The 25,191-nt window shown below is 45.5% G+C and overlaps 1 protein-coding gene across 2 annotated transcripts in view; it reads left to right on the forward strand.

The window, feature by feature from the left end:
• Positions 1–25,191, forward strand: part of LOC134345245 (coiled-coil domain-containing protein 170-like) — a 125,045-nt gene that overhangs the window by 34,564 nt on the left and 65,290 nt on the right. For both annotated transcript variants that reach the window (XM_063045623.1, XM_063045613.1), the window contains exons 4-6: positions 4,001–4,117; positions 7,305–7,561; positions 8,440–8,584. In XM_063045623.1, coding sequence (XP_062901693.1) covers positions 4,001–4,117; positions 7,305–7,561; positions 8,440–8,584 — 519 coding nt within the window. The remainder of the gene's footprint in view (positions 1–4,000; positions 4,118–7,304; positions 7,562–8,439; positions 8,585–25,191) is intronic.

A 25,191-nucleotide genomic window follows, 5' to 3' on the forward strand; every position in this document is an offset into this window, starting at 1 on the left:
CTACTCAACTTGGCAGTTTGGTCCAGGCACCCACCACTCTGTGCATCGACAAAAACCTGCCCTGCACTTCTCCTTTGAACTTACCCCTCTTGCCTCAAGTTCGTGACCTCTAGTACTTGACATTTTTACCTTACCATTGAGCTCTAAGATTATTGTGTACTGTATTACATAGAACATAGAAATCTACAACACATTACAGGCCCTTCAGCCCACAATGTTGTGCTGACCATGAAACCCACTCTAGAAACTGCCTCGTTTTCCAATGCTGTCACTTCTCATTCAGAATCAGAATCAAAATTATTATCACTGACATGAAATTTGTTGCTTTGCAACAGTGCTAACATATAAAATTACTATAAATCACAACAAATAAATAGTACAAATAAAAATGAATAAAAAGGTATTGTTCGTGGGTTCATGCAACATTCAGACAACAAGACATAGGAGCAGAATTAGGCAATTCAGTCCATTGAGTCTGCTCCACTATTCAATTATGGCTGATCTATTTCCCCTCACACTCTGATGGTGGAGGGGCAGAAGCTGTTCCTGAATCACTGAGTGTGGTTCTTCAAGCTTCTGTGCCTCCTCTCAATGGTAGTAACAAGAAGAGGGCTTGTTCCAGATGCTGAGGGTCATAGTGATGGATGCTGCCTTCACCAGGCACCGCCTTTTGACAGGGACATCGAAGGTGGGGAGGGTTGTGTCCGTGATGGAGCTGGCTGAGTTTACAACCCTCTGCAGCTTTTTCTAATTGAAACATAGTCTGTTCTAGTGATCAAAGTGGTCTGGTCATGGTGTTGCTAAACTGTACTGATTAGGGTTGTGCAGGTTGGTACAAGAACCAATTGGTTAAAGGGAAGCTTCTGTTACAGAACCTGATGGTGTGGGACTTTAGGCTTCTATACCTTCTGCCTGAAGATGGCATGTCCTGGTTTGTGGGGATCTTAGATGGTGGATGTTGCCTTCTTGGGGCAGTGCCCCCTGCAGAAACTGCCATTGGTGGGGAAGAATGTACTTGTTATGTAGCACATTGCTGCACGTTTGAATTGTCGTACCAGACTATGATGTGGTCAGTACTTCTGCAGAGGTTTGTTTGGATGCTTGGTGATGAGCTGAATCTCCCTAACCTTTTCAGAAAGTAAAGCCGCTGTCGTGCTTTCCCTTTGTGTACTGGGCCCAGGACAGGTCATCTGTTATCGCCCAAGACCTTAAAGCTGCTGTTTCTTTCCAGTACCAACCCCCCGCCCCCCACCAATGTAGAGACTGGTACACGTTCATCCTCCTTTCCCTTCCTAAGTCAGCAATCAGATCTTTAGTTTAATTGATGTTGAGTGAAAGGTTGTGAGCTGCTTTTAGCACAACCTGAGGTGCGCTGGCTGTTAAATCAAACGACACAACTCCAACCTGATGGCATGAATATCGATTTCTCCCTCCAGTAATAACCCGGTAGTGCACCCGTGGCTGACAAGAGAAATTAGGGATAGTATCAATTCCAAAGAAGAAGCATACAAATTAGCCAGAGAAAGTGGCTCACCTGAGGACTGGGAGAAATTCAGAGTTCAGCAGAGGAGGACAAAGGGCTTAATTAGGAAGGGGAAAAAAGATTATGAGAGAAAACTGGCAGGGAACATAAAAACGGACTGTAAAAGCTTTCATAGATATGTAAAAAGGAAAAGACTGGTAAAGACAAATGTAGGTCCCCTACAGACAGAAACAGATGAATTGATTATGGGGAGCAAGGACATGGCAGACCAATTGAATAATTACTTTGGTTCTGTCTTCACTAAGGAGGACATAAATAATCTTCCAGAAATAGTAGGGGACAGAGGGTCCAGTGAGATGGAGGAACTGAGCGAAATACATGTTAGTAGGGAAGTGGTGTTAGGTAAATTGAAGGGATTGAAGGCAGATAAATCCCCAGGGCCAGATGGTCTGCATCCTAGAGTGCTTAAGGAAGTAGCCCAAGAAATAGTGGATGCATTAGTGATAATTTTTCAAAACTCGTTAGATTCTGGACTAGTTCCTGAGGATTGGAGGGTGGCTAATGTAACTCCACTTTTTAAAAAAGGAGGGAGAGAGAAACCGGGGAATTATAGACCGGTTAGCCTAATGGCGGTGGTGGGGAAACTGCTGGAGTCAGTTATCAAGGATGTGATAACAGCACATTTGGAAAGCCGTGAAATGATCGGACAAAGTCAGCATGGATTTGTGAAAGGAAAATCATGTCTGACGAATCTCATAAATTTTTTGAGGATGTAACTAGTAGAGTGGATAGGGGAGAACCAGTGGATGTGGTATATTTGGATTTTCAAAAGGCTTTTGACAAGGTCCCACACAGGAGATTAGTGTGCAAACTTAAAGCACACGGTATTGGGGGTAAGGTATTGGTGTGGGTGGAGAATTGGTTAGCAGACAGGAAGCAAAGAGTGGGAATAAACGGGACCTTTTCAGAATGGCAGGCGGTGACTAGTGGGATACCGCAAGGCTCAGTGCTGGGACCCCAGTTGTTTACAATATATATTAATGACTTGGATGAGGGAATTAAATGCAGCATCTCCAAGTTTGCGGATGACACGAAGCTGGGTGGCAGTGTTAGCTGTGAGGAGGATGCTAAGAGGATGCAGGGTGACTTGGATAGGTTGGGTGAGTGGGCAAATTCATGGCAGATGCAATTTAATGTGGATAAATGTGAAGTTATCCACTTTGGTGGCAAAAATAGGAAAACAGATTATTATCTGAATGGTGGCCGATTAGGAAAAGGGGAGGTGCAACGAGACCTGGGTGTCATTATACACCAGTCATTGAAAGTGAGCATGCAGGGACAGCAGGCGGTGAAAAAGGCGAATGGTATGCTGGCATTTATAGCGAGAGGATTCGAGTACAGGAGCAGGGAGGTACTACTGCAGTTGTACAAGGCCTTGGTGAGACCACACCTGGAGTATTGTGTGCAGTTTTGGTCCCCTAATCTGAGGAAAGACATCCTTGCCATAGAGGGAGTACAAAGAAGGTTCACCAGATTGATTCCTGGGATGGCAGGACTTTCATATGAAGAAAGACTGGATGAACTGGGCTTGTACTCGTTGGAATTTAGAAGATTGAGGGGGGATCTGATTGAAACGTATAAGATCCTAAAGGGATTGGACAGGCTAGATGCAGGAAGATTGTTCCTGATGTTGGGGAAGTCCAGAACGAGGGGCCACAGCTTGAGGATAGAGGGGAAGCCTTTTAGGACCGAGATTAGGAAAAACTTCTTCACACAGAGAGTGGTGAATCTGTGGAATTCTCTGCCACAGGCAACAGTTGAGGCCAGTTCATTGGCTATATTTAAGAGGGAGTTAGATATGGCCCTTGTGGCTACGGGGATCAGGGGGTATGGAGGGAAGGCTGGGGCGGGGTTCTGAGTTGGAGGATCAGCCATGATCATAATAAATGGCGGTACAGGCTCGAAGGGCCGAATGGCCTACTCCTGCACCTATTTTCTATGTTTCTATGTTTCTATATCTTCTTCCTCCTCCTCCCCTCTTCTATTCCCCACTCTGGCCTTTTGCCTCCTCTCATCTGTGTATCACTTCCCCTGGCTCCCCTCCTCCTTCCCTCTCTCCTATGGATCACTTCCCTCTCCTATCATATTCCTTCTTCTCCAGCCCTTTACTTTTCTCCCCACTCACCTGTCATCTTCTAGCTATCCTTCTTCCTCCAAACCCCGCTATTCCCCATCTTCTTTGTTCTGGTATCTTCCCCTTTCCTTTTCAGTCCTGAAGAAGAGTCTCAGCCGGAAACATTAACTCTTTACCCATTTCCATGGACGCTGCCTGACCTGCTGAGTTCCTCCAGCATTTTGTGTGTGTTGTGATGCATTTCATTGTCTGCTTGCATGTAAATGTGATAAATAAACCTGAGGTGTCGCGTCACCACTCAACCAGGTGTTGTATCTCGCTCCAGTAATCAGGGATGTCATTACCTCCTGAACAGCTACTGACTGCAGCTCCATCCTCTCCAGGTCACCTTGGATTCTCCACTGAAGGGTGCTCCTTTCTCCCAGGACCTGCTGCGCTCGAAACCAGCGGATACAACACACTTGGATTACATGCGCCAGAATGAAGGTTCGGAGGCTGAGGTAACACTCACTTACGTTTGAGATGAACCTGATTTAATTTGGAATGAGTTGGTAATTTTCCATGAGATTGAAAATCATTAATGTTGGGAACTGAACCTCGTTCAGTACTCCTGCTCCACCATCACCCTCCTCACTCCATTACCTTGCAATCCTGCACTGGCCATTAAGGCTTAGGAGGCCATTCTTTCCATCACATCAATGCTGTTCCACAAATAGATTAATTAACGTTAGAGTATAAGGAGGAGGCCACTCTGTCCGTTTACTGTCCACTATTCTATAAGATCATGGTTCATCCCATCTTGGCCTCAATACAGCACAGTCGAGTAGTGGTTAGCCCAGTGCTTTACAACACCAGCTCCATAGATACTTAGATAGTATCTATGGAGCTGGTGTAGATAGATACTTTATTGATCTCAAAGGAAATTACATTATCACAGTAGCGTTACAAGTGCACAGATATAGATATTAGAAGAGTAGTAGAAAGAATCAAAAATAAGTTACCACGAACAGCCTAACAGGAGGGGGTCATCACTTCCCCAGCTATAGGCTGATTCATTATAGAGCCTAATGACTGACGGTAAGAATAACTTCATTTAAGTGCTCTTTGGAGCAGTGCAGTTGTCTTTGTCTATTACTAAAAGTGCTCCTCTGTTCTGCCAAGGTGGCATGCAGAGGGTAAGAAATATTATCCAGAATTGCTAGGATTTTCCATTGGGTCTTTTGTTCTACTAGAGCCCCCAGTGTGTCCAGTTTGACTCCTATAACAGAGCCAGCCTTTCTAATCAGTTTATTGAGCCTGTTGGCATCACCCGTGTTGATGCCATTGCCCCAGCATACCCCCACATAGAAGACTGTGCTGGCGACAATAGACTGGTAGAACATGTGAAGGAGAGGTCTGCATTCTCCAAAGGAGCTCAGTCTCCTCAGGAAGTAGAGGCGACTCTGGCCCTTCTTGTACACAGCCTCTGTGTTGGTGCTCCACTCAAGTCTGTCACCCAGGTGCACCCCCAGGTACTTGTAGGTCCTCACCACATCCACGTCCTCACCATTAATAGTACCAGAGAGCAGTGCAGGTTTAGTCTTCCTAAAGTCCATCACCATCTCCTTTGTCTGACTGATGTTGAGTTGCCAATGAGTCAGTTTGCACCATTTGACAAAGTCCTCCACCAGGGCCCTGTATTCATCTTCCCGTTCTCCCTTTATACACCAAACTATTGCTGAGTTATCAGAGTATTTCTGCAGGTGACATGACTCAGTGTTGTATCTGAAGTCTGAGGTATACAGGGTAAACAGTAAAGGAGCTAATACAGTCCCTGTGGGGCCCCAGTGCTGCTGATAGCCATGTCTGACACACAGCTCTGAAGCCGCACAAACTGTGGTCTGCCAGTCAGGTAGTCCATTATCCAGGATACAATGGCCGTGCCAATCTGCATTGAATGGAGTTTCTCCCCCAGTAATGATGACTGTATGGTATTGAAGGCACTTGAGAAATCCATAAACATGATCCTCACAGTGCTGCCCTGCTTATCCAAATGGGAGTAATTCAGCAGGTTGATGACAGCATCATCGACTCCAATGTGCTCCTGGTAGGCAAACTGCAGGGGATCGAAGGCTGATCTGACCACGGGATGGAAGCGAGCCAGGACCAGCCTGTCTGGGGTCTTCATGATGTATGAGGTTGGGGCCACTGGATAGTAGTCATTCAAGACTTTTAGTCTGCCCTTCTTGGGTCCTGGGACCACACGTAATGTCTCCACACAACTGGGACTCTTTCCAGGCTGAGACCCAGATTGAAAGTGTGCTGGAGAGCTCCACACAGTGCTCAGCACACTCCTTCAGGACCTCAATCCTTCTGGGGTTCCATTCCTGACACTCCATGTAAGGAGCTTGTACGTGCTCCTAGTGACCACGTGGGTTTCCTCCAAGTATTCTGGTTTCCTCTCACATTCCAAAGACACATGGATGGTCACATGGACATCATTGTGTGGCAGGGGCTCACCGGTCTGGGGTGTCCTGTTACTGTGCTGTATCTCTAAAAATAAATAGGTAAAAACAACAAGGATAAAAATGTGGATGGGTGTAGAGAGTAAGTTTACAGTCATTATAGATATTAAGTGTTCATGGGTTCATGACATCTGATGGTGGAGGGGAAGAAACTGTTTTTGATTTGTTACATGTGGGTATTTGGTCTCCTGTACCTCCTCCCTGATGGTAGCAATGAGAAAAGGACATGCCCTGAGTGGTGAGGGTCCTTAATGATGGGTACCACCTTCTCGCAGCATTGCCTTTTACAGATGTCCTTGGTGGTGGGGAGGCAAGGGCCCATGATGGAGCTGGCTGATTGGCTGATGGAGCCGGCTGATTAGCTGATGGAGCTGGCTGATTAGCTGATGGAGCTTGTTGTTTTGTACTGAAGGGTTGATAGTATTGAACACTGAGCTATTATCAATAAATAGTAGCCTGATGTGGGTGTCGCTGTTGTCTGGGTGGTCCAAGGCCAAGTGGAAAGCCAGTGAGATTACACCTGCACCAGACCTACTGTGGCAATAGGCAAATCGTAGCAGGTCCTGGTCCTTGCTCAGGCAGGAGTTAGCCATGGTGCATGTTGCTTGGCAAGTTAGTGAGTTGTCAGTGGGTTTCAGAGTTGGAATTCTGTGTGGGCGGGAGGAACAAGTTCAGCATGAGCTCCTGGGTTCACAGATTGGTGGGTCTGGTGATGGAGGCCTCGAGTTCAGTGATTGGTGTGTCCTGGGATCCACGGCAGGGACTAAGGCCCAAGGATGAACTAGACGTCCAGCAATTGAGGCCCGTTTCCCGAAGCTGCGTCTGCAAATCTCTGTGAGTCCGCTGGGGAGGTTAAAGCCTGGTGCCCGCAGGCTCTGAGTCCAAGTTCAAGTCTGCTGGAGGCTCGGGGCCTGTCCTGGGGTTAAAGAATTGGCAATGGCCTGGGTGGGAGGGAGGAACCCAGCTCATTTTATTTTTGTTGCTTGTTGTGTCCTGTACAGTTCTTCTGAGCCAGAATGTGTGGTGACAGTTGTGGGTTGCTCCCAGTACATCCTTGGGTGTGGTTATTGTGGACACTAATGCTTTTCACTGTATGTTTTGATGTGCACGTGACAAATAAACTTGAGTTTTGAATCTTGAATCTTGCCTGCTGAGGGGTGACTTCAGTTTGCTGCTGTTCCAGGTCAGGAAACTCCGGGATCGGCTGAAAGCCAACGCGGCTGCGATGTGGAAGCTCCAAGGTGAACTGGAGAGGTACAAGGAGAATGACGCCCAGCAGACTGCACTCCTGCAGTCTCTCAGGGATCGTGTGAGGCAGACGCAGGGATCCTCGGAATCAGTGGTCAGCACCAAAACCCAAGTCAACTCCAGCATCCGGAGTCTGCAGGGGGAGAACCAGGAGCTGAGGGACAGGGTGTCAGAGCTTGAGGAGCGACTCAGGTAGGCCTCGCTCATGACTCCATATCTTGCTCCAGTTACTGACACACACTGGGGGTGCCCTGTTCTCCACCCTGGGGTGCTGACCCTCAGGTCCCACCCACACTGGAGTGCTAATTCTCATAGGGAGATGCCCCTGCCATCCAGTGCCTCACTTATTGATGTCCCTCCCCACCCCTCCGAGGGATGGGCCCTACCTCTCCCCTCACTGAGGGATGTCTCCTCCCACACCCACTCTGGGTGCTGACCCTCACTGAAAAACAGGTTCCTCCCCTCCCTCACTGAGAGATGGGTCCCCTCCCTACTCTAGGGCATTGATCCACTCTGGCCGAATAGGTTCATCCCGACCCAAAGGTGCTGACCCTCTCTGGGGGACAGCAACCTCCCCACCCAGGGGTGCTATCCTCTAGTGCCTCACTGAGGGATGAGGCCCTCCTCACCCTTCCGTCACTGGGAGACGGCTCCTGCTCACACCTGGAAACTGACTCGCTCTGGGGAATGGGTTATTCCCCACCCTAGGGTGCTGACCCTCGCTTGGGTATGGCTCCCTCCCCTCTCAAGGGTACTGACTCTCGGTGGGGGGGGGGAGGTGGTGGTGAGGTGTGGGAACAATTCAGGTGCCCACATAGGGATGGGTCTCTCCCCACCCCAGGGTGCTGATTCATATTGGGACAGGTGCCTCCCCAGCACAGGGTGTGCTGACTCTCTCTGGGATGTGAAAGTGATGATGGGAAAGACTGGACACTGGGGAACGGGGAATGAAGGCAAAGGAGGGGGTGGATGGGGCAGGGCTCGGTGAGGAGGAAGATTTGGAGAAGTTGGGTCGGTCTGGGATCAGGTCTGGATGTCTCCCTGATCCAATCACCGACTCCTCTGGGCAGGCTGCACCTTCGGGAGAGGGAGCAGAGTGAGCAGAGGGCAGTCAGTGCAGAGAGGAGACTCGCTGGCTACACTGAGAAGCTCGCCCGGGGGCTGAACGAGGATACCGATGGGCAACGCGACCCACTTGACTACCTGACCAACAGGGTGAGTATGGAGACAGCCTCAGATGGGAGGCAGGGGACACCATTTAATCCTCTAGCCTGTTACCGGGGTCCAGAGGAAAGATGGACCTCACCCTGGACTGTGTGGGCCAAATGAACATTGCTTATACAGGCAACGTGGAGCATCAGGACATACAGCGGATTCCGGTTAATTGAGCCATTGGTTAATTGTGGAAGCCTCTTATTAGGGACAACTCTTAAAGAACAAGAATTCATTGAGAAAATGGCCAGTATTCCCTTTGTTATTTACGACTCTCCGCTGCTTAATTGGGGACTGTTGCTGAACAGTTTCTAACTAGCGACAGTTACGTGCATTTCTGTGGCTCTTAGATGCTACACCGTACTTAGAGTGAACAGGTTTTAAATAGAGTCAGTTGCGTGCCTTTGTGTACAAAAAGCAGTGATTTTTGCCGCTGATATTTGGTGAAAAATAAACAGTAAGACAGTTCAGAACTGTTTTGCTCACTGCGTTTTCAAGCACTTAGGCTTGGAGATGCTCAAAATGAAATGAATTCACTACTTCAACAAGTTAGGAACTACGAAGAATTTGAAGGTATCGACAATCATCCTGAATGTTACAATGAAAATAAAGATTTGTAGGATGCATTCGTCAGTAGCATCGTATGAAGGCAGTCCATTATCTGCACTGGGTGTCTGAGCTGATTTTGTTAATTTACAGTCGATCAACAGAACATGACAGTGTACGCTGGAGGAATTCCTCTGTGGATAACTATGAGGAAATAATACACAATTTTGTAGTATTGGTAGTGTTCCAATTTGCTCTGTATTTTATTTAAATACATAATTTGGCACAGTTAAGTGGTAGTTTGTCTTTTTTAATATTTTTGAACTACTTCCATGAAAATACAGCTAATTGTGGCAGCCGTTTAATTAGGCCAAAATGTACTGTTCCTGATGTGTCCCAATTAAGTGGAATCCACTGGATTAGAAACAGGAGCCCTCCATGGAGCCTTTCAGATCCATTCAATCATTCACATTTATGTATTTATTTATCCACATGTACATTGAAGCATCCAGTGAAATGTCGTTTGTGTTAACAACCGACACAACCTAAGGGTGTGCCGAGGTTAGTCCGCATGGGTCGCCGCACATTCTGGAGCTAACAAAGCATACCCACGATGTTCAGAACAACACAGGCAGCGAGAGCACCAGCAACAGTAAAACAAGCCCCCTTTCCCACCCCTCCCACCCACCCACAAACACGGTTTTATCAGAATCAGGATCAGAGGTCTATTATCACTGACATGTGTTGTGAACTTTGTTTTGTGGCCATAGTAACAGTCCAATATGTTATGAGTATTACAAGTTACAATAAGAAATAAACAAGTAGTGCAATGAGAGAGCAGAATAGTGAGGCAGTGTTCATGGACCATGCAGACATCTGATGGCAGACGGGAAGAAGCTGTTCCTAAAACATTGAGTGTTGACCTTCAGGCTCCTGGACATCCTCCCTGATGGTAGTAATGAGAAGAGGTGATTCAGGAACAACTTCTTCTTCTCTGCCATTTGATTCCTAAATGGATATTGAACCCATGAACACTACCTCACTTTTTAAAATATATACTATTTCTGTTTTTTGCATGATTTTTAATCTATTCAATTTATGTATACTGTAATTAATTTATTAATTTATTATTATTATTATTTTTCCTATATTATGTATTGCTTTGAACTGCTGCTGCTAGGTTAACAAATTTCAGGACACGTGCTGGTGATAATAAACCTGATTCTGATTCTGATCCTGTCCTGGATGAGGGTGTTCATGCTGGATGCCACCTTCTTGCGGAAACAGCCTCCCATCAGCTCCCACCAATCCCTCTAAGAGACCTTTGTATTTCAGGAAGCTCGTCTCATAGTTCTCTAACCTGCAGTGAGTATGGGCACCTCCTCAATTTCTCCTGATAGGATGGGTCAGGAATTAGTGTCACAAATCCACACAGTACTGACTCCAAGTTTATTATATCCTTCTCCTGGGAGACGGACCAAAACTTCATTTATTAGTCCAGCTAGGATCTTGTTGGATGCCGTAGCAATTTTTCTTTGCTCGGTACATATTTCTCAGCAATAAAGACCAACAAATTTTACTTTTTAAATAGCTGTTTAGTTTCTATGTCTTCTGAACCAGCACTCCCAGATTCCTCTGATCAACTACAGTCATCAATTCCTCATTGTTAATGTCATTCGTGTTCCTGTCAGATATGTTTTATTTACAGAGAGCAGTGGGAGTGCAGCACATTCTGCCCAGGGTGGTGGTAGAGGCAGATACATTAGGGACAAGTAAGAGACTCTTAGGCACATGAATGATAGCGAAATGGAAGGATCCGTGGGAGGAAAGCGTTAGACTGAGAGTAGGTTAAAAGGCCAGCACAATATTGTGGGCCAAAGGAGCTGTACTATGCTGTAATGTTTTATGTTCTATGTTCTATTTTCCCTCTGGCACTTCATCATAGACACAGAGCTACAGGCCCTTCAGCCCCACTCATCAATGCTGACCAAGTTACCTGTGTGAGCTAGTCCCATTTGCCTGCATTTGGCCCATATTCCCCTAAACCTTTCCTATCTGTGTAGCTGTCTAAATGCCCTTTCAATGTCATACTGCCCTTCACAGCTACTTCTGGCATTTCAGTCCATCTGTGTGAAATAGTTGCCCCTCAGTTCCCCTTGAAATCTGACCCCTCTCACTTCAATCCTTAAGGTTTGGACTCCTCATGCTGGGGAAAAGACTGTGGCTATTCACCTTATTTATGCCCCTCATGATTTTACATACCGCGAGAAGGCCAGCTCAGCCTCTTTCACTCCAGAGAAAACCATGATCACAGCCATGATCACAGTGAATGGCGGTGCTGGCTTGAAGGGCCCAATGGCCTACTCCTGCACCTATTGTCTGTTGTCTAAAACTGTCCCAGCTTATCAGCCTCCCCTCATAAACAAGCCCTCCAGCCTCAGTAACATCCTCATAAATCTTTGTTTTTCACTCTTTCCGGTTTAATGTCATTCTTCCTATAGCCGGGTGAGCAGAACTGCACACTGCACTCCAGGTGTGACCTTAGACATCTTGTACAACTGTAACGTGACATTCTATCTTCCTGTATGTACACCGCTCACTCTCCTGCCACCTCCAACTCCCCCAGCAAGCCTGGTGACAGTAACGCAGATCTTTCGTCCAGATCATTAACATAAATTGTTAACAGCTGAGAACTCTGTATCGATCCCTGCGACAACCCATTTGTGACAGTCTGCCAGTCTGAAAATAACCCGATTAACTTGCAAAGGTTGATTGGTGGAGGCTGTTTGCAAGTAAAGGGATGTCTGGCAAGTGGGAAGCTTTTCAAAAGGGAGATAAGAAGAGTTCAGGGCCAGCGTGTTCCTGTCAGAGTGAAGAGCAAGGCCGACAGGATTAGGGACTCTTGGGTGACAAGGGATATTTCGGCTCTGGTTAGGAAAAATAATAGATTAAAAATTAGCTTTATTTGTTACATGTACCTTGAAAGGTACAGTGAAATGCGTCGTTTGCATCAATGCTCAGCACGGTACAAGGATGCGCAGGGGCAGCCTGAACGTTTCACTGCAGTTCAAACACCACATAGCATGCCCACAACTCAGTAACCCAGAGATCTTGGAAAGATGAGAGGAAGCCAGATCTCCAAGCGGATACTCGCAAGGTCACGGGGAAAATGTGCAGATTCCTTATAGACAGCGGCAGGAACTGAGTTGCATTATCAGGTCACCAGTGCTGTAATAGCGTTATGCTAACCGCTACACTACCACCCCGTCCTCATTACTTGGGACATTTTGATGCTCCAAGATGCTTGATCTCACACATGTCTGTATTTAGTTCCATCTTCACCCATTTTCCCAGCTGATCCATGCCCTGCAGCATCTTGAGACAACTTTCTTTGCTATCTGCTACTCCACTAGCAAATTTACTAATCTTGCCGCATACATTCATAGAAAATAGAATGCAATTCATTTATATATCTGACAATCCCCATGGTATGCCACTTAATTCTGACTTCCAGTCAGAACATTACTTTTGACCAATATTTTCTGCCTCCTATCACCAAGTCGTGAATGCATTTAGAACTCTGAAGCCGATTTTCAAAGTTCAGAGATCAAAGTATGTACACTATATACAACCTTGAGATTCGTCTCCTTATAGGCAGCCACAACACCAAGAACCCCAATAGAACCTATTAAAGAGAAGTCTATCAAACACTCAATGTGCAAAAGTAAAAGCAAATTGTACAAACAATAAAAGTAAGCAAATAACATTCAGATCTGAAGTTGACGAAAGTGAGTCCACTGCCAAGAAGCCAGTCACAGCCGATCCGTTAGTTACAGGCCACAGCCTCAGTTTGGGGTAGAGATGAGTGAGGCCTGCAGAGCAGAGAGCCAAACATCAGCCTCTGGCCCCGACACCCTGACCTTTTCAATTTGGCCCGGTGCTTAAATTGACCAAACAGCATGTCGTCCCTTTGCTCTCTGACCCGGGCCCTGCTGCTTCGATGTGCTCTTGGGCTCTGGACCCCTCACCTCAACTCAGACCGTACCCGACCTTTCAAACATGGCCCGGAGCTTAAATCGGTCAGACATTGCCTTGTTCCTTGCTCTCAAGCCCAGGCCCCACCGCCTCAGCTCCATCTCGCCTCGGTTTTGCCGCTTCAAGTGCATTCCAGCAACGGCTATACGTTGGTCTCCTTCTCCACTCTTTGTCCCGGGCCACGCCATCTCAATTCGGCCTGTACATGCCACGCCGCGACCGTCCTGCACTTTTGGGACTTCAGTTCCCACCACAAAAATGCTAGGTCACCCAGATGGTTCCAAAGCTCAACTCCGAAAGGGAAGTACTAGGCTGTTGATTGCAGTGGTCTTCTTCCAGAAAAAAGGTGTGATCAATAAAGTAGTTGGTAGCTTTGTCATCGCTGTACTTTGCCAGTGCCGTCCTAAACCTTCCTGTGCTTTAATCAATCCTTTATCCCCTGTGAGAGCTTGTACTATGCAACAGCCTGTAATCTACAAGAGTCACATTCATTAGTTACACCTAATCTTCTCTGCTCATCGCATCCTCAGGAAACTGCTTGTTTTTAAAAATAAGTTTATTTAGAGATACAGCACAGTAACAGGATCTTCCAGCCCAAAGAGCCCTCACCACTCAGCCTCACCCATGTGACCAATTAACCTACTAACCCTGATGTCTTTGGAATGTGGGAGGAAACCAGAGCACAGGGAAGAGACCCAAACAGTCACCGGAAGAACGTATGCAGTCAGCGGTGGGAATCGAACCCCAGTCACTGGCACTGTAACACCAGTGCACTAACTGGTACACTACTGTGCTTCCCTGCCCCCCCCCCGCCACCAACACTTTTATCAATCTCAAACCTCCCTTCGTAAAATATGTTGACGTTGCATAATCCTGTTACCACATCCTCAATAATGGATTCCAGCTTTTGGCCAAAAACAGATGTCTGGATAACTGCTCTATAGCATTTCTTCTCTCCCTTTCTAGATCACAGTTTTTAATTTACTACTTTCAAACCTATAGGGACCCTTCCAGATCTAGGAAATAAAGACAGGCATTTTCTCAGCAGCCACCCCTTCTAGAAAGTGCAGGCTGCAAATCCATAACAGAGGTAAGTAGGAATTTTTTTTTAGCCAGAGAGTAGTATATCTGTGGAAGGCTCTGCCACAGTCTGAGGTGGAGGCTAAGTCTGTGGGTAGACTGTATTTAAAGTGGAAGATGATAGTTTCCTGATCAGTCAGGGCATCAAAGGATATGGTGAGAAGGCAGGTGTATGGGGTTTAGTGGGATGCAGGATCAGCCATGATGGAATAGTGCAGCAGGCCTGATGGGCTGAATGGCCTAATTCTGCTCATATGCCTTATGGTCTTATGGTTAAAGATTCGACAAGTTCCAAGTACCCTACCACCCTCAGAGTTCAGGAATGGTAGAAAGGGTGAACCGAGCAATCAAGAAGGCCTTATGCAAAACTATAACTTGTGTATTACCAGGAATCCTGATGAGATTACGAGCAACCCCAAACCACAGGCTGGGTCTCAACCTGTACAAATTATTGATGGGGCAAACAATGCGACTCCCTTATGGGGAAATTACGGGTTGTGGTGATCCTGGGGCTTATGGGGATAGAATGAAGGACCTTTGTAACCAACTGAAAGTGCTGGAGGACCAAGCACAACATCAGCAGCACATTGCTGATCAGAGAGAGGCTGAGAGAAAGGGGATAGTCCTCTCACAGCCCGGTGACCAAGTCATGGTGAGGGTGCTGCCTGAAAGGGCAGGGTTTGCTCCCAGATAGATAGGAGCACAGATGGTACTTTTAACTAGTGACACTGTGTCTGTCTGTGTGCAGACTCGGTGAGGCAGCCAGTGGAAACACTGGACTCAGGTGAAACTGTACGACTCACCACCTTGTTGCTCCCCCAGACAGAGCGGGGGATCAAGTGTACCCAGTAACCGGGTAATTACAGAGAACCTAAGAGATGAACACCAGCTGGCCACATCAGACCTGAACACTGTATATGGAAACACTCCCACAGCAAACACAAAGGCAGTCACCCCCAGCGTGAATGGGGAGTGATACAAGTGAGCTAGCTCCTTTCAGTGGCTGGGGCCAGTGATTGACTGGACAGTTTGGTTGGGGTGCCACCGAGGAGAGGTCCTTGCAGTCATTCAAATGGGGAGCACCCCAACCCCTTCCTGTACATCGATGAGAGGGCCTGTGAGCTTGATGCACTTACCTTGCTGGTGCCCCTGGGAAGAAAGAGTTTTAGCACCAGAGAATGAAGGTGTGGAGACAAGGTATGTGATTAAGCTACGATCGGCCTACAGAGGAAGAGCCAACAGGCATACAAATGAAGCTGCATTTCTAAAGGTTGTTGTTCAAATTTCTGGAACAATCTCTCTGCTTAGCATTTTGTAGGTAGCTATGAGGAATGATAGGATAGATGTACATAGAGTAATTGGGGGGGGGGAATTCTGCTGGCCTGTTTGAGTAGATCCTCCCTAAGCTTGGCTTTTCCTGTTACAAATTTATTTTTGTCCAAGAGGGCCAAGAGGAGGGACTGTCAGAGCGATTTTGGGTTCAGCCATCAAACTCAAATCTGAATATACATTGTAGATTTAATTTAAAATGCAGCTCTGAACAATAGGTTCCTAAAAGCCTTGAATCACAGACCAGATAATGCTGATTAAAATTAATTTAGATGTCTGTGGTGTGGGTATGAATTGGAAGGTATGAAGTTTGTGTACAGTACCAAAGAAAGAATTGTGGATGCATTGTAAATATGGAATTGTCATTTGATGTTTAACACATAAAATATCAGGTAGCACGGGGCCAGCCAGAACTCTTCCCTTTCCCCAAAGGGACTCCATATGATGCCTGCTGTATCTTGTTTTGATGAGTAAAGAGGCTGTTTTTTTTATCAACTGGTACTTTCCTACAGAGACTTCATTCACACAACAAGACCCTATGTTATTGAGAGAGACAAGAGAAGAGATTGCTCGGGCCTTGACCAATACCTTGGTGTCCTCTCCAACCACAGGCAGGATCTCAGATGACTGGCAAATAGCTAATGTTCCATTATTCAAGAAGTGAACCAGGGATAATCCTGGAAACCTTGGACAGGTGAGTCTCACATCAGTGGTAAGGAAGTTACTAGAGAGAATTCTCAGAGATAGGATTTATGAGCATTTGGAAAACCATGGGTCATTAGGGAGAACCAGCATGTATTTGTATGGGGCAAGTTGTGTCTTACTGACTTGACTGCTTTTTGACTAGGTGATGAGAGTGATTGACGAAGGCAGAGCTATGAGAGTGACTGATGAAGATAGAGTGGTGCATGGATTTTCGTAAGGTGTTTGACCCTTGTGAGGCTCATCCAGAAGATTAAGATGTATGGGATCCATGGTGAATTGGCAGTTTATATTCAGAACTGGTCTGCTCATTGAAAACAGAGGGCTGTGGTTGAAAGGATTTATTCTAGCTGGAGGTCTTTGATTAGTGGTGTCCTGCGGGCAACTGTACTTGGACCTCTGCTGTTTTTGATAAACTGTAGCTAAATTACCCTGATGAAAGTGTAGATGAGTGGGTTAGTAAGTTTCCAGATGATACGAAGATTGATGAAGTTGTGGATAGCATAGGTGACTGATAGAGAATACAGCGGGATATACATTATTTGCAGGTATGGGCAGAGAAATGACAGTTGGAGTTTAACATGGCTAAATGTAAAGTGTAGGAAAAATGCAAAGATCCATAGCAGTGATCTATATCTCTATATCTCAAATAGCAGAGGTCCCAATATGGATCCCTGCAGAACACCCCAAGGCACATCCATCCATCTGGGATGTCCCATTGATCACTACCCTCTGACTTCTGTGGACATGCCAATTCTGAATCCAATTAAACAACTCATCATAGGTCCCACACATCTTAACCTTCTGGGTGAGCCTCCTATGAAGGGCCTCATCAAATGCCTTTCTAAAATCCACATAAACAACATATACATCTCTACCATCTTCACTCTCTACCTTTATCACCTCCTCAAAAAAATCAATCCAAAGTTAGTAAGGTACAACTTGCCCCACACAAAGCCATGCTGACTGTCCCTAATTAGGCCATAGTTTTCCAAATATTTGTCAATCCTATCTCTAAGAATGCTTTCCAGCAACCTGCCTACCACTGATGTGAGACTCAATGATGTATGGTTTCCAGGGTTATCCCTATCCCCAGACTTGAACAATGAAAAAACTTTCTTGTGGCTAGAAGAAGTTTTAAAATAAAGTTGGACAAGTACGTGGATTGGAAAGATTTACAAGGTTATGGGTCAAATGCTGGTAAAAGGGACTATCATGGATGGGGCATCTTGGTCTGCATGGACCAGTTGGGCTGAATGGCTTGTTTCCCTGTTGAAAGATTCTAGGACTCTACGAAGAAGGAAGGGACTGAAAGAAAATGAACACAATGAAGCAAAAACAAACTGACGACAAAAAACATAGTTTCAATATTGTTAATGTCATTTCCCATTCACAAGTGTAAAGGGGAATGAAACAATTATTATTTTGGATCCATTGCAGTGCAAGCACACACACACACACACACACACACACACACACACACACACACAATAAGATAAAGAACACAATAATAAACAAACAGAAAATAACTATAAATACACAAGATAGAATATATATGTAAATTGATTGTATGCCCATTAAGTGATGCTAGCACAGGAGTGTCTGTATATAAGATTATTCTGACAGTAAATGATAAAGGAGTAGGGGTGTGGTGGGATGGGTTAGTAGGTGGAGGTATTGATCAGCCTTACTGCTTGGGGAAAGTCACTACTTTGAGTCTGGTGGTCCTGGTGTGGATGCTTTGCAGCCCCCTCCCTGATGGGAGTGGAACAAACAGTCCACGAGCGGAGCAACACACACAAAATGCAGGAGGAACTCAGCAGGCCAGGCAGCATCTATGGAGAAGAGTGAAGAGTTGACGTTTTGAGCTGAGACCATCAGGACTGGAGGGAAAAAGATGAGGAGTCAGAGTAAGAAGGTGGGATCATTCATGATGATGTTGGTCTTCATCTGGCACCTTTCTGTGTGCATGTCCTTGATGGTGGGTAGGCTGGTGCCAGTGATGCGTTGGGCAGTTTTGAGCACCCGCTGTAGAGCCTTCCTGTTCGCTGCAGTGCAGTTTCTGTGCCATGCATCGCTGCAGCATGTTGGGATGCTCACTACTGCACGACTGTGAGTATGAATGTACATAGTCCAGCTCTCTTCAGCCTCCTCAGAAAGTAGAGGCATTGGGGAGCTTTCTCGATTGTTCAGAACGCTTTGTTGTGTGAGATGTAAGGCAACTTGAAGAGAGAATGGATAAACTAATGAGGACCGTTGAAGTCATCACAACAAATTTTCACAATTTTAAGGGATGCTAAGAAGCTAAATGGAAACACAAGAGACTGTAGGCACCGAGTCCAAATGAAAGGTCTAGACCCGAAACATTGACAAACTATTTCTCTCCATAGGTACTGCCTGACCTGCTGAGTTCCTCCAGCTTTTTGATTGCTGCTGAGAGGTGATCGGCTGCTTGTTTGCTGTCTCATTTGCAGGGTGTGGATAGATTTGTAGAGCACCACAGCACAGAAACAGGCCCTTCTGTCCATCTAGTCCATGCCAACCTGTTATTCTGCCAGTCCCATTGCCCACACCTGGATGACAGCCCTCCGTCCCCCTCCTATTCATGTACAGTACTTATCCAAACTTCTCTTAAATATTGCAATCGAACCCACATCCACCTCTTACTCTGGCAGGGCACTCTCACTATCCTCTGAGTGAAGAAGTTCCTCCTCAGGTTCCCCTTAAGTATTTCACCTTTCACCTTCAACCTATGACCTCAAGTTGTAGTCTCACCCAACCCTGAAAACGCCTGCTTGCATTTACCCTGTGCCTACCCCTCATAATCACTAGGATGTTGCTAGTAATGCCAACAAGTATTGTCCATCAATACTGAAGTACAGAAGTGCTTGGTGGGTTGAAAGTGACGTATACTGTGTGTAGGTCAAACAGGGTAATGAAAAAAGACTTCTTTCCCTGAAGAATCAGAGAAACAGATGTATTTTTATGATTATGTGGACATTTCATGGCTACTGAGACAAATTTAAATTCCAGATTTATTTAATTATTTAAATTTAAATTTCCCAGCTGTTTTGGTGGGATTTGAACTTGTTTCAGGTTCATTGGTCCACAACTCCAACTGTTGGTGAAAAATACTACTGTATATCATCTACCATATCACCCTGCGGAGATGTAAGTGGAAATAAGGCAATAACAGTCATATGGAACAATGACTCTGTGTCAGTAGTTCCATTGATTCATAGATAATCAGACAAACTATCTAGGCAGAACATACTATTTCGTGGAGAGAGGGACTTTCTCTCTGTGTTTGATTTGAGCCTTGAGTTTGGGGTCAATATCCAGGGATGGTTGTTGAAGCCTGATGGTGGAGCCTGGAGGATGGAGGCCCAGAAGCCTGTGCTGGAGTTGGAGGGCAATCTGTGCGAGTGAGGGGGTTGGTGGGAGGGAGGAAAGGGACTTGTTCTGCTGTTGTTGTTGCTTGTTGTGTTCTGTGTTCTGCTGAGTATTGTGGCCATGTTAAGTTGGTACCAGAATGTGTGGTGATACCTGCAGGCTGTCCCCAGCACACCCTTGGGCTCGGGTGCGTTGGTTGTCTAGACCCAAACAATGCATTTCACTGTATGTTTCAATGTACACATGACAAATAAACTTGGATCTTGATAACCGGTGGGCTGCCCCCAGCACATCCCTCGGTACTTTGATTGCTAGCACAAACAGCACACACAGAAATCAGCTTCAGTGGGCAGGAGTAAAGAGCCCATGTTTTGGGCTGAAACCCCTCAGGACTGGAAAGGATGGGGAAAGAAGCCAGGTGAGGGAGCATGTTTCGATGTACATGTGATAAATAAATCTGAATCGGATGGTACCCGTCTGTTCCAGGGCCATACATTCCCATTGAACTGTATCCCATTAGTATTGCACTCAGTTCACTTACTTTGACAGTGGTGAAATTGCTAGCCTTGTTCACAAGGCACTGGGTTTCACAGGATGTGATTCTGTTCGGGAATCCTAGCATCGAGGTCAGGAATTGTGATTTCCATCCAACCCTCTTGGCAGATGTGGAGTGTCAACTTCATGCCTGAAGTGTTAGTGCATGTTTATTTACTGCTAAGTAGAATGAGATGCTGAGGCAATGCTGGAACAACTGTCTTGCCAAGTCAAGAGTGTGATAGAATGCTCTCCGTACTCGAGTGCAGTGCCAACTCTCAAGAAGTTTGATGATATCCAGAGCAGAGCAGCCAGTTTGACTGACAGCACGGAAGCTGGCACTTCAGTACATCTCATCCATGCCAACCGAGCCATCTACCAGAGCTAGTCCAATAAGCTGATTAGAAAGGCTGGCTCTGTTATCGGAGTCAAACTGGATACACTGGAGGCTGAGGTGGAACAGAGAGCCCTCTGGAAAATCCTGGCAATTCTGGACAATGTTTCTCACCCTCTGTATGCCACTTGGGCTAAACTGAGGAGCATTTTCAGTAATAGACTACGGCAACTGTGCTGCTCTGAAGAGTGCGATATGGGGTTGTTTTTACCCTCGGCCATTAGGCTCTACAATGAGCCAACCTGTAGCCGGGGAAGTGATGACCTCCTCCTGTTAGACTGTTATTAAGCTCTGTTTAAGCACTGTTTAGCTCTGTTTACCACACCCTGTTATCGAGGACACCCTGTGCAATACTGTGCAGTAATACCATCACTTACCATCCGGATGGTGTGAATGTGTACCCATTACCGTATAATTACTGTACATTAATTCTTGCACTACCGTCTTATCAGTGTGAACTTGTAAACCTTGTAAATCTTTAAATTGTAAACCATGTACATCTTATTTTTAAGGTAACTTACTTTTTTATTCTTTCTTACTTCTCTTCTAATATTTGTATATCTGTGCACTTGCAGTGCTACTGTGACACTGTAATTTCCTTTGGGATCAATAAAGTATCTTTCAATCTATCTATCGAGTCCCATTTTCCTGCCTTTTTCTTGTATCTCTTTTAAAATTTTCCAGCCATTTACCTGTCCAAATGTCTTTTGAATGTTGTAATTGTACCCACCTCTACCAATTTGTCTGGCATCTCATATCCATATATTGTACACATCAACCTCTATGTAGGAAAAAGTTGCCCCCTCAGGTCCATTTTATATCTTTCCCACTCACCTTAAACCTATCCTCCCTTGTTTTGGACTCCCCTCCCTTGTGACCATCCACTTTATCAATGCCTCTCATAATTTTATAAAGACCTATAAGGTCACCCCTCAGCTCTACCCATCAAAAAGTCTCAGCCTATCCAACCTCAGTAAGATCATAAAACTGTAAGACATTTTTTGTTGCATGTTGTGACAACACAACACAACAAATTCCTAATACACGTAAATGTTAATGGTGAATTAAGTTGATCCCAGATCCTTATTCTTCATTCTGTTATTAATTTTCCTTGTACTAGCACAATGACTGATGTGATGAAGTGATCTGTATAGGTGGCATGTTAAACATGTTTTTCACTGTACCTTGGTATATGTGACAATAATAAACTAATTTACCAATAGTCAACCCAGCAACAATCCCTTGGGAACAGGAATCATCGCAGGCCTCCACTACCACCCTTCATGTTATGTTGATTTGTACAAGACTACAGTGAGTCTACAGTTGGAGTATTGTGTTCAGTTTTGGTTACTCTGCTAGAGGAAAGATACCATGAAGCTGGAAAGAGAGAACATAATTTTAATTATTGGAGGAATGTAGGGGGACGTCAGAGGTAGGTTTTTTTTCCACAAAGAGGGTGGTAGGTGTGTAGAACACACTATAAGGTGTGGTGGTAGTGTTAGATACATGAGAGTAAATAAGACCAGCACTTGGATGAAAGTAAAATGGAGGGCTATGTAGAAGGGAAGGGTAGATTGATCTTAGAGTAGGTTAAAGGACAGAAGCAACATTGTGGGACGAACGGCCTGTACTGTGCTGCACTCTTCAATGTTCTATTTCTAAGATAGCGTACAAAGATGTTGCTGGGACTCTAGTGACTGAATTTGCAGAGAGTCTGAGGAGGTTAGTACTTTACTTTCTGAAGCAGAGGAGACCGAGGAGTGATTTCATGAAGGTGTATAAAATCATAAGGGCCACTGATAGGGTGAGTGTGTTCTGTCCCAGAGAATGGGAATCCACAGCTAGAGGGCATGGGTCATAGAGAAGTACAGCACAGGAACAAGCCCTTCGGCCCAACTAGTCCATGCTGAAAACCATTTAAGCTGCCTACTGCCATTGGCCTGAACTGGGACCATAGCCTTCCAAACCCCTACCATCCATGTAACTATCCAAACTTCTCTTAAATGTTGAAATAGAGTTTGAACGTACCACTTGTGCTGGCAGCTCATTGCACACACAGGGGAAAGATTTAATAGGAACCTGAGGAACAACATTTTCAAATAGACTCAGTACATAGAGTGAGCCAGAGGAAGTGGTTGAGGCAGGTGCAATAACAACATTTCAAAGGCACTTGGACGTTAATACAGATAGGAAAGGTGTAGGGGAATATGGGCCAAACACAGGTAAATGCGACTACCTCAGACAGGCACCATGCTCGGCATAAACCATTTGAGCAGAAGACCAGTTTCCATTGACTTGCAATGATGAGAAGTGATCTGGTAGGGGTGTACAAGATGAGAAGAGGCATAGATAGAGTGGACAGACAGAGATTATTTCCCAGAGCGTAAATGGCTAAGATGAGGGGGTGTAAAATTTTAAGGTGATTGGAGGAAAGTATAGGTAGGTCTTTTTAACACAGAGAGTGGTGGTGCATGGAATGCTCTGCCAGAGGTGGTGGGACAGGCAGATACATTGGGCACACTTAAGAAATTCTTCGATAGCCAAATAGGGTATTGGAAAATAGTGGGCTGTGTGGGAGGGAAAGGTTAGATTGATCTTAGAGTAGGTTAAAGTCTTGGCACAACATTAATTAGTTTCTGAGGTTACAAAACCTCCCAGACCCACCATATCTTCAAGGACAAAAGGCACATGGGATCATCATCAGCTGAAGATTGCTCTCCAAGTCACACACACCCTGAATCCTATATGTCCAATCCTTCTTTGTCTGAACCTTGGTACCTTTTTTCCAACTGCACTTTATCTAGAAGGATGACAGTGGTTCGAGAATATGACTCACCCTCATCTTCTATGAACTGAACCCCTATATTCGGTTCTGGTCACCCACAATGTTGTGCTGACCCTTTAACCTACTCTGAGATCAATGTAATCCTTCCCTTCTACATAGCCTCCATTTTCTTATCATCCATGTGCCTACCTAAGAATTTCTTAAATGCCACTGATGTATCTGCCTCTACTACCATACCAGGCAACTTGTTTTACATTCCCACCACACTCTGTGTAAAAAAAAAATTACCTCTGACAACTCCCCCCATGCTTTCCTCTAATCACCTTAAAATTATCACCTTCATATCCTATGAACTGTCTATTCTATCTTCTATGAACCAAACTTCTTTCAGTTCTGATTGCCACATTATAGGAAGGATGTGGAAGCTATAGAAAGGGTGCAGAGGAGATCTACCAGGATACTACTTGGATTAGAGGGCATGTCTTATGAGGAAAGTTTGACTGAGTAACTGCTTTTCTGTTTGGAGTGAAGGAGAATGGGAAGTGACCCGATAGAGGTGTACAAGATGATAGGAGGCACAGACTGAGTGGATAGCCAGAGACTTTTTCCCAGGGTGGAAATGGCTAAGAGAAGAGGGCATAATTTTAAGGTGATTGTAGGAAAGAATAGGGGGATGTCAGAGGTAAGTTTTTTTTTACACAGAGAGTGGTGAATGTGTGGAACGTATTGCTAAGAATGATGGTAGAGGCAGCTACGTTAAGGACACTTAAAAGACTCGTAGATTGGCACATAGATGATAGAATTATGTGGGAGAGAAGCGTTAGGTTGGTCTGAGAGTAGATTAGAGTGTTGGCACACTGTGTGTCGGAGGGCTGGTACTGAGCTGTACTGTTTTATATTCTATATTCCATGTTCTATGTCCCCCCAGATTGTAGCAATTCTCTAACACACTGAGGGCAATTTACAGCAACCAATTAATGACCAACCTGCGCTGTGCTGTTCAGTGTTTCATGTTCTCAGGGACAATTAGGGATGGACCATAAATGCTGGGCTCTCTTCTCCAGTGATCCCAACATCCGGACAACAATTGTATTAACCGCTTTCCCAGACTTCCTACCATGGCAGTGTCATGGAGTAAACACCCAATGCACTCCACCATAAGCAGAGGATTTCACTTCCCTGAGTGGAAACTGATCATAATCCTCGGCCAGAAGGTGTCTTTTAGTGGAGGGAACTTAACGGTTGGAGGAATATCTGAGTAAACAGCTGTATCCATTGGAGCTGCTATGCCTGCCAGCATCCAGCTGGGTTGTGGGTCATAAAATTAAACGTTTTAAGTGATTCAGTGATGATTTCAGTAAGTGTGGAGTAAATGAAGAGCCTATATCGAATGTGTTGTCATTTGATACTCCATGTTCTGGCTCAGCTGAAATGGAATAACAGCGAGTATTAATTTTTCAGAGTGCTCCTACTGATAATCCAACTTAAATAGTTTTCTTTATCTCTCAGCAACCCGGACTCGGAGGTCAGAGCTTCGCGTTCAGATTCAGATTGATGTATCATTGAAACATACAGTGAACTGCGTCGTCTAACTACCAACACAACCTAGCGATGTGCTGGGGGCAGCCCTTGAGTGTCGCCACACATACTGGTGCCAACATAGCGTGCCCACCGTGCTCGGCGGAACAACATCCTACACAACGAAACAGAACACAACAAGTAACAAAACAGCCACAGCAAAACAAGCCCCTTTCCTCCCTCCCTCTCTCTCTCTCTCGCTCTCTCTCTCTCTCTCTCTCTCACACACACACA

This window comes from Mobula hypostoma, chromosome 1 (genome assembly GCF_963921235.1).
Source record: "Mobula hypostoma chromosome 1, sMobHyp1.1, whole genome shotgun sequence".
NCBI lineage: Eukaryota > Metazoa > Chordata > Chondrichthyes > Myliobatiformes > Myliobatidae > Mobula > Mobula hypostoma.